The 10,249-nt window shown below is 43.8% G+C and overlaps 1 protein-coding gene across 5 annotated transcripts in view; it reads left to right on the forward strand.

The window, feature by feature from the left end:
- The window catches only part of LOC146601235 (transmembrane protease serine 11E-like), a 42,558-nt gene extending 32,803 nt beyond the window's left edge, over positions 1-9,755 (forward strand). For all 5 annotated transcript variants that reach the window (XM_085310073.1, XM_085310063.1, XM_085310082.1 and 2 more), the window contains 9 exons: positions 6-129; positions 1,042-1,157; positions 2,516-2,583; positions 4,171-4,334; positions 5,425-5,463; positions 7,091-7,271; positions 7,448-7,713; positions 8,591-8,733; positions 9,261-9,755. In XM_085310073.1, coding sequence (XP_085166199.1) covers positions 6-129; positions 1,042-1,157; positions 2,516-2,583; positions 4,171-4,334; positions 5,425-5,463; positions 7,091-7,271; positions 7,448-7,713; positions 8,591-8,733; positions 9,261-9,422 — 1,263 coding nt within the window. In that variant the 3' untranslated portion in view covers positions 9,423-9,755. The remainder of the gene's footprint in view (positions 1-5; positions 130-1,041; positions 1,158-2,515; positions 2,584-4,170; positions 4,335-5,424; positions 5,464-7,090; positions 7,272-7,447; positions 7,714-8,590; positions 8,734-9,260) is intronic.
- The last annotated feature ends 494 nt before the right edge of the window (positions 9,756-10,249 follow it).

The following is a 10,249-nucleotide window of genomic DNA, read 5'->3' on the forward strand; positions in this document are numbered from 1 at the left end:
TGCAGGTATTGATCCAGCTGAGCACAGCAATGAAGCCCATGGAGCCGTGGAAGATAGCAATCATCACTTTGTCAGTGGTGTTGGGTTTGGCCCTTGTCATTGGCTTGATCACATATTATTTGTGCAGTGGTAAGTGTACTTCCTCCCCCTCCCCCCTATCACAAGGCATTATATATCTGTTGCACTTGCTAAGTGCTCCTGCCTGGTTATGAAGGGATGAAATTTACCCCCTGTGCATAGAATCCACATGAGAAAACTTATGTAGATTCTATTAAAGTCCTGTCTTAACTTGAAAGAATACTTGAAATATCATTTACCTGAAGTGAGGAATTCGATTTTGTCTGTCTCTATTTCTTCTGGCTCCCTGCTGCCTGTACTAGTGTTTAGTCAATAGCCAACAGCCTTCTGTGTAAGTCAGGGCTGTGTCTAGCCTGTGATCTTGGATAGGCTTTTTGCAGAGCTGAACCTGACACCTCTAGGAGATTTCTGAATGAGCAAGACAGGAGAGGTGTGGGCTTCCTGGAGCTCAAGCATCCTGGTTGGCAACAAACAAGCTCTAGTAGCTCTTGAATGAAGCCATCCCATTCCCAGGCTCTGAGATACGTGAATGAGGGAATTTGAAATGTGTTCCTGCTAGAATGGCACTGGCTGCTCTGCTGTCTCAACTTGTTGAGACTTGAGGAGGCCATAGCTTACCTCTGGGCAGCAGATAAACCTGGCCAGGATATGAGGTAGCTGTCCTATTGCTCTAGCTCTGCCTTTTGCTAATTCTGCATTACAAGGCTCCTGTCTGCCATTCACTTCAAGGCCAGATCTTAAACTTAACCTGATGGCTGAATGGGTACATTYGGGGAGCAACAGGATGACCCAGAGCCATCCTTTCGTGTGGCGCTGCTCAGAGCTTGGCTGAATTTATGATTCCCCACCTGATAGGGTCAGAGCTAGAGCCTGGCAGCCTGATTTGGGCATGTTCTCTGAGGTGCTGTGCATGTCCAACTGTAATGAGGACAATCAGTGATCTTTCTTTTTCTTCTGCTGTAGATGAGGACCGATATTACAACACAACTTTCAAAATCTCCAATGTCGACTATGACCCTTACTACCGGAGGCAAACCACTGAACAGTTCAGGCACCTGAGTGAAGAGATTGAAACAATGGTAAACTAAGATTTTTCTCTGTTTCTGCCTAACCCATGGGGAAGAGTCTTATGACTGATTATAGTGACCTATTTCTGGGTCAAAGGACTGGGAGCATGAGGAAAAGATGAAAATTAAACAGTGGAGAAGCTGACTCTGTTCCCCAGCAGTGCCATTCACCTGCATTTAGCTGCATGTGGTTGAGTCCACTGTGCCTGTAACTGCCAACAGAGAAACTGGGAATGGCAAGGTTTAGCCCTAAACTTTTGGAAAGTTAGTGGAATTCCTTGGTGGAAAGTCTCCATTGGGGTCAATTGGAAGATCAGCAGTGTTCATGCATATGGCTCTCGGTGCCATATCATCTGCATATCTTGCAGTTTTTATATGATATTTATCTTCCCAAACTCCTTAGAAGTAGGTTGTTGTGGATGCTGGGTGCTTGGCGAGAGAAAYGGCACAGTGTGATCGGGGCCGAGATTGCAACAGTATTTAAGTGTCCGTCTTCCTTGAAATTGTCAAGAGTTAGATACTTCACTGCCATTGTGAAGTTGAGGCCTTTGTGGCTTGCCCACAGTTGCAGGAGATCTCTGTAGAGGGCAGCAAATAACCCTGTGCCTCCCTGCTATGCGAGGYAGGACTTGTAAATGCAGAGCCATGGACATGTTCAGCGCAGGGGTGATGCCTGGCAGACCATGTTCTTGATCTGACATTATGGGGGGCCCATGCTGTGTATAAACCTGAGATGGGTGAAGTGCCTGATGTATGCAGCTGGCAGGGTGGATGCTGTGTGGCTTTCTTTGCCTTTAAAAACAGATAGGGGGAGTTGGGGGTGGTGCAGGACAGAGCCTTCAAAATTGTTTTAGAACTAGAMAAAACAGTGTGGTAAGAAGGCCTCACATGGAGAAAATATTGAGGGAAAAGTCCTGGCAACTTGTTTTTCATTTAGAAAATCAAGGCTGCGTGTCTTTCTGGGTGCTATTAGCATTTTTTTTTTTTTGTTTCAGCAGCAAAAAGTGGAGGGATCATACATCTATTCCTTCTCCACACTGGAAACTCTGCAACCTTAAACTTAAAGCTTTGCCATAGTGGGTTAACAATGCCTTGCAAACTGTGGGCAAGCACATGCATTACCTGTCCCAGCAGCCCTTCAGTGTATCAGGCACCGAGAGAACAAAGGGACAGCAAAAGCTTCCCACTTAGCTGCTGCTTTTGGTTAACACCAGTTCTGTAGTCTTCAGTGGAGATTTAGCTGTAGCTTGGGTACAGTTAGAGATCTGAAGACAGCTGCTCATGTTTTGGAGGCTCACAAGACTCTGTTTTGTATAGAGAGCATGCATGTATTACATATGCATTTTTAACACACTCTTTTACTTTAACAGATGTCCAGAATATTTAAGGAGTCCTTTTTGAGCAGAAGATATATCACGTCCCATGTTGTCAGTCTAAGGTAAGTAATATGAAAGTGAGGAAAAAGCAGAGATGAGAAATTTTTTCTTTTCCCTACTCCTCAACCRCACAAGGTGCTTGGTTGTCTTGATTTTATGAGCAAGACAACTAAGTCTTGGCTGTTTGTCCTTCTTCCTCGGTGTTCACATTACAGAGGACTTTGTCATCTTCAGAGGTCAACATGGAGGAGAAATGTTACCTTGTACTTCTGGAAACTGATTCTTCCAAACTGCAATTCTCTGTGGTCTGTTTCAGTGACTGAATCACTAGTTGATTCCAGCCTTCACTGCTCTGGGCATGCATGGGCATGAGAGATCCAGAGTTGGTTCCTTGCTCCACGCCAGACTTCCTGTAAATGAAGGGCCTGGTGTTTACCCCTCTGCATGAGGTACAGCAAGAGGTGGCTTCCTCTTCTCCCCTGAAGGAAGGGGTCTGAAGGGATAAATGATTCTACTGTGATATACCTGGATACACACTAGGGAAGGGGGAGGCAGTGGGACACATAGAAAGCGCTCGCACAGGACCTTTATATCTAAGCGTTTCTCCTCTGTGCAGCAGTTATGCAGTGGTAAAAGCCAGCACATACCTCTCCTTCATGTAGTTTTGGTTTGGAGTTGTTAATCTGTAAAGCCCGATTCTGCTGTTGAATATTTTTCCCTCTGCAGCAAAAAACATTTGTCTTCTGCAAATGTCCTTCTCCACAGAACTGCTTCTGGGGTCTCTTACTGTACCTGTCTCTAGATGGAAGTGAGACATTTCCTTAAACTGTCTAGCATTGTTTTCCAGTGTTATTTTTGTCTTCTGCAAGCCTCGTGTACCTTATATTAACTGAAATTACAGAATTTGGGGGCTAGGCTTCAACCAATCTATTTACACCTTTTAGGTTGACCAGATAGTGTATTTTACAAACTGTTTTGCTACAGATATCTTCTTATACAACTGGGTATTGGGCCAGTTTAGGTGTACCTCTGCTGTCCTTGCCTGCAGGCCTGGATTGGTCTTCCTGTAGACTGTTAATCTGAAGTATAGGGCTTAATGTTTTACACCAGCAATAAATGATCAGGTCTGGCTCTGGTAACTTGAAAACCTAGCAAGGGTTTTGTCTCCAGTTACTGTGGAGCAAACAACACTTAAGTAGAACCAGCTAATAAATGGACAGCTGACTTGGATGGGAAGAAATGCCAAAAGACTCTTTAATTTCTGTGCATCTGGACTGGATCTTTTGAATGGCTGTTGGGAATGGCTTGTTGGACACCTGCATTCTTTGAAGAGTTTGACTCTTACATTGTTCCTACTGCTCTCTGAGAACTGCATGGGGACAAGTGGAACATTTCCTCCTCAGCTGCACTACTTAGCTGCTCCCGGAAGATCTCTTGGATCACTGTTATAGCATGAACTGAGCCTTTTGCTACCTACCGATGTATGTAGTCATCCTCTTTTCTGTGCGCAGCTACGCTATTCATTCTGTGCATCTGTGCAGACCAGACCTGTTCTTGTACAAGGAAGGCAGACAATGCAAAATAAAATAAATAGAATGAGTGGGCAAAGAGAGGATGACACCACTGACTTTGTTGATGTTGGTTTGTAGCCCAGATCCTGGTGGAGTGCTTGCATATGTCGTTCTGGTATTTAAATTTGCCTCAGCTGATAATGAAGCAGCAACCTGGGGTCACATCAACAGAGTGTTACGCAAAGGGCTGAAAGCAAGCGTCACATTCTTGGAAGTTGACCTGTCTACCCTTAGACTCACAGGCAAGTGCCTTAGGTTTGTGTTTTTAGCCTGGAATTTGTTCCTCATGCTTTGTTGTCCTCAGTGTAATGGGTTTCACTTTATTATGCAAACATGTGTCACTACTGTTTTCTTCTCCTGTCTCAAAATGGTATTTTGAACTGGTCAGGTTGCCTTATTGCCTGACAGCCCTAGAGCTTCGGCACAAGAAGTAGTATGAACAAAGCTAAGGCAGGTTGGCACTCACCCACATTAGCTCAAACTCTGCTTTGTGCACTGGAGCTTCTGCCTTTGTAAAAGGACCTAGTTCCATTGAGCCAAGTTACATCCCATCTAATTCACCAGAAAAAGGCCTGGCTCTGTAACTGTGGGTTCACTGATGACTTTGCCTTCTGTTTTCAACATTCAAGAGAAATGAAATGATGACTGGTGACTTGTATTGCTCCCTGTTGAGCTTACTAAGGCATGCAGGGGGCTCGAGAGGAGCCTGTACCCAGATGTAGAGTCTTCAAGTCATTAAAAAACAAAAAATGCAGAACTGAGACCATTCTCTTCCCTGTCATCTGCTGTTTTCCTTTTCCAGATTACTGTATGAAGTGTGCTCGTAACTTAATCTTGAGCTTCCCAGGGCAGGAGTCCTTTTCGGTGAATCTGTCATTGCATCCCATGAAAATGTGGCAGGGAGAGTTTTTGTTGGGAAAAGATTAGTACCATTACAATTTAGCTCCAGTCAATGACAGTACTGAAGACTTGCAAAGACCGTCTTGAGCACCTTGCTGTGCTTAATCTGATCAAATGCATGTAGGCTTTTACATCATGCTCAGTGCCCAGCACATACAAATGCTATTTGGACCTATTTGCAGGCATCTGTTCTTGTTCACCTCTGAACTAAGGCAATAAAAGTACTTCCTTTAGCCTTATGTTTTCAGTGATAGATAGAAGCTTAACTGAACTTCTCCAACAGAGCACACTTCTCCTGTTATGCTATTGTCACTCCACACAACAATCCAAGCCATTTCATTTATGTTTTCTGGGTACAGGAAGGGGGCATCTGTGCTGCTTCAGGTAGGAGCATAGATATACTTACTGTGTTTTCTTTCCTTTTCATTTCAGAGCTGAACAAGGAAAAGGGAGAAAACCTTTTAAACAACTGTAAGTACTTAAACTTTTTAAAAACTCGTCCAGGGACATGGTGCTATAAGTGGTTACCAGATTTTATACTTGATTTCCAAGTTGAAAAATAACTTTTCAAAATTGCTAGAGAAATGGATAATGTATGAGCCAAGGAAGACTTGTCTTGTTTTCTTGCAGTCGTATTGACTCTAGTATTTGGAATATTAGACTTGCAGACTTGTAGGCAGTGGGCAGCTCTTGCTTTGAGGTTAGCTATGGAAAGTAGGTTCCTTAGGCATGTAAGTGGGCTGCTCTTGGTGAGCTTTGCATGAGGACCACAGCTGTTGTGAGCAGAGCAGCAGCTTATGGCTGCTCATGGCACTCATGACTCTGCTTATGGCACTCTGCTTCTTGCTGGCAAAGCAGAGGAGCTCTTACACTGCTGGCAAATTGTCATTCCTCTCTTGCCATACTGCTTTGCTTGTGTGTCTAATGATAGCTGCCTGGAAGAGAAGAGCTGTTGCCCTACTCATGCCCTGCATGGAAGCTCTGACCCTTTCTGGTCACGTGCAACCAGATGTTGCAGATCAGAGGTGTTGCGCAGCGATACAGGACACGAGGCTAGACATGAGCTATTTGGGAAGCTGTAAATGACTTTAGCAGCAGCCATTTTTTTTCTTCCTTCATTTTCTTTCTTTCTGTCCTCTTCCTTCCTTCCAAAAAAAGTCTTTTATCCATTGTCAAGGCTGACTTGGAGGTGACCTGACAAAATCTGTATCCCTTTTTTCCCCTCAGACTACTCTTGAGCAATTTGGTGGCTTCAGATATACTGACCATGTTCATTTTGCCTTACCTATACAGTTGGAATGTTACAAATGATGGGAATAATGCCTGCACTATTGAGTTCACAGGGTTGTGCACAGTGTCTGCTGCACATTTTGATGTTGGGTTATGTTTGTTGAAGTGTAGAACTGTCTCAGCTGGATGGCTGTTTATATGGAAATTGCTCCACATTTTGGTACTCCAGACTTGCTTAAAAGTCCTTTTTTTTTTGAAGTCTTTTTATTATTAAACCTCTCATGTTACTGTATGGGAAAAAATCTCAAAACTCTTAGTATTTAACTGCTTTAGATGAGACTCACATGCTATTCATGTGAAGGCTGCATTGAGTGTAAATGCTTATGTTAATTATCAGTACATGCACATGTCTTGGCTGTGCCTAATTTGTGTGAATGAGCATGTGTGCACAGACCCACTAAAGGGTGCTTGTATTTTATGTTTCCCTTCCTACAACTCTGGTCACATATCAAGCAAGGTGAAGTTTGCAGAGAGACAGTATTTTTTTTTTTTTTTAAGTAAACAATTGCAAAACAGTCTACTGGATATAAAACTTGCATGGGAAAGAGTTCTTGTACCCAACAACTGACTTAGTGAAAAGGTATTAACTATTCTACTGAGCTGTTTGCCCCACGTCCGTTCTGAGACCCTTGTGACCATGGCATCTTATTTCCCTGCTATCAGAGTTACTGCTGTAGCTGAAGATTATCACGTGATAACCCTGCCCTGTTACGACCCCACCAGCAGCCATGTGACCCAGTCCAAAGCAAGACCCTGATCTCCTTGAACCTGAATGATAGTTAAAGCAAAGCTACCCTCTCTTTGACAGGCTGTGGGATAAGGAGGCAGATGACCTCCTTTTCGGGAGTGGAGCGAATAGCTGGTGGGCAGCTTGCGCGGGATGGGGAATGGCCCTGGCAGGCCAGTATTCAGCTTGACGGGATTCATCGCTGTGGTGCGTCGGTGATCAGTAATACATGGCTTCTGACTGCAGCCCACTGCTTCAGAGGGTAAGTCGCTGGCACCTTTCTGGCCCTGCAGACTTTGGGACTGCTGAAGTGTAAGGCAGCTTGACTCTGCTTTTTTCCTTAGACAACATGTAGCATTTTGATGCTTGATAGGAAAGCTGAGCTCTTTTGGGAATCTTGTTTTGTATGCCTGTGTCTTAACCTCCAATCTCTTTCAGAGGAAAAGACCCTCGGAGGTGGACTGCCAGCTTTGGGACTCTGCTGAGACCTCCAAAACAGAAGAAATTTGTCCGAAACATTATCATTCATGAAGAATACAATGACCGTCTCCATAACCATGAATATGATGTGGCTGTTGTGGAGCTTGCCACCCCTATCAGGTTCACGAGTGATGTGCACAGCGTCTGTCTTCCAGAAGCATCTCATGTCTTCCCAGACAATACCACCTGTTTTGTCACAGGTTGGGGAGCTCTGAGGAATGACGGTGAGTGTCTCTCCTCTTCCTGTGCCTTCCACACATGTACTGGAGAAACCTCCTGTTAGTTTTTTCTTATTTGTTTATTTTGAGTTGATTACACCTTCTTTTTTGATAGGCGTATTTGATAATTTGATAATAATTCATTGACTTAGTTCACTGCTCTTTTGGGGACTTTTTGCTGGCAGCTGGAAAAAACTACAGGCTGGCTCTGCAGGAATAAGCACCTTTTTTGTTGCTGTTTATATCATAGTGCCAGACTGCATTCATTCATTCATTCTTCCTGGCCCTCATCCTCTAGCTTTGACTCTCATATAAGTTCTTTGCCCTCCAGCTTTGGTCATAGATATATCATAACTTCTTTTGGTCAGTTATTCTGTCTTCAGTGCTCATTCAGACATTCATCAAATGACTTGAGAATGATCTTCATTTCAAAATAGTTGGTATTAAAGATTTGAGACCAAGCTCAGAGCTAAAAGCATGCTTATGAGAGCAGCTTTACAATAACCTGTGTTTTGTTTTAGGCTCTTGCTGTGCCTAGTAATTGTCCAAAGCCACATTCCAGTTAACTCAGTGGCTTTTTTCACTGGCATCAAGGGTGTATCTTGAGGCATACAGTTGAGAATTGAGCACTGAAACATGTACAGAAAATCCCTTCACAGATATGCCCATTATGCATTTGGAGAGGATGGAAGATGGAGGAAGAGTTGTGTTTGGGACAAGTGAAGAACTTCAGGAGAAAATAAATTTCTTCTGAGACATTGTGTATCTCCCTTTATTGCCTGCATGGCAGAAAAGCTGTTAGGAAAATCTTGTTACTTGTCATTCCCATGCACTTTAGGTGGTAAACCCTGTGTGCAAGTCCTAAAGCTGCTTTTCCTTGTAGGCTATAGTGTTAATCAACTTCGACAAGCAGAAGTGAAAATTATAAGCACCAGAATTTGTAATTTGAGACAAGTGTACCACGGAATGATAACACCTGGAATGCTGTGTGCAGGATACTTAGAGGGGCAGGTGGATGCCTGCCAGGTAAGTCTCACTTTGCCAAATAGTAGAAATAAAATGGTAGACTGGGTGAGAGATGATGTTTCCTAATAAAGAAATCACAGAATCACAGAATGGCTGTGAATCACAGAGGTTGGAAGGCACCTCTGGAGATCATTTAGTCTGACCCCCTGCTCCAGCAGGGCCACATAGAGTAGGTTGCCCAGGCTCCTGTCCAGACACAAACATGTTTGGAAAACCTTGATTAAGTTATGGGGTTCAAGATCTTGACAGATGTAAATTAATGACTTAATTGCTTTTGGGCTGAGGTATGTGCTTCTGTGCATGATTTTTGCATATAATACATGTGAGAGAATGCAGATGTGAGGATGTGGAATGGGAGAGACTGAATTAGGCACAAGCTGTCACCCTGCCTTCTCCATAAACAATGTGGAGGTTGCATTATAGCTATAGTCTAGAGCCAGAAATATCTATCCCTTGTAACAGAGCATAATGGTTTGATGCTTGCTGCACCGTTTGCTCTGTTTGCCTGCTGATATTTCTCTCCTTAGGGTGACTCTGGTGGACCACTGGTGAACGCAAACTCCAGAGGAATTTGGTATCTTGTGGGAATAGTGAGCTGGGGAGATGAATGTGGCAAGGTGAATAAACCAGGAGTATACACACGAGTGACTTACTATCGAGACTGGATCGCCTCCAAAACGAACATCTGAAACCTGCAGTGGGCTAAGCTCTGTGGCCCATGTGTAAGGTTATTCCTCTGACACATTCTGCTCTGTGGTTACCCTCTACTTGGCTGCTGACTTGGTTTGTGGTGATGTATCAAGTGCCAGCAAGCTCAGGGTGGTCTAGGATTTGAAATTGCTTTGGCCTACAGCCGGAGAGGAGTGGACTTCATCTATATTATTAGGAGCTACTTGTTCAGGAAGTACTCTGCTGAAGAGGCAGCAACCTTGGCCTCTCTGCCCTGTGCTTCCCCCTTTCACTGTGACAACTGCCTTTGTACCTAGAGAACACCCTTCAGTGCAATGGTTGCTCACCAATGTCCTAGTTCCTATGGATTGCTCACCAATGTTCCTATAACTGAAGCATGGGGCATCTGTTTGCTGTGTGCTCTCAAGGCTCCATCTAGCTATGGGTGAGCTAGAATCAAGCCTCAGACTCAACTACTGGACTTGAGAAAAAAATGTACTTTCCTTTCACACCAGTCTATTGTCATGTGATAATATTTGAATTTCCATTTTAAAACTTTGTGTTGTATGGTTCTGAATAAAAGTCCTGTTGGCTTTTTGTGCAGTGTGGAGGATTGTAACAATCTCAGCTGTTGCAAAACAAACAAACAACCCAACCTGCTTAGCCTTTTGAATGGTGTTCCCAGGTTTTTATGAATTAATGTGTATCTTCAACTGCATCTTAAAAAGCTGGCCTTTGTGCTGTGGTGTAAATTCAGTAATGAGGGAACCTTCTCCCTTGAGACAGGGCAAAACTTCAGTCTGACCCAGGAATCAGTGTAAACAACTCTTCTTGCAGGAAGTAACTG

Source organism: Rhea americana, unplaced genomic scaffold (genome assembly GCF_003343005.1).
Source record: "Rhea americana isolate MKP2758 unplaced genomic scaffold, rheAme1 scaffold_107, whole genome shotgun sequence".
NCBI lineage: Eukaryota > Metazoa > Chordata > Aves > Rheiformes > Rheidae > Rhea > Rhea americana.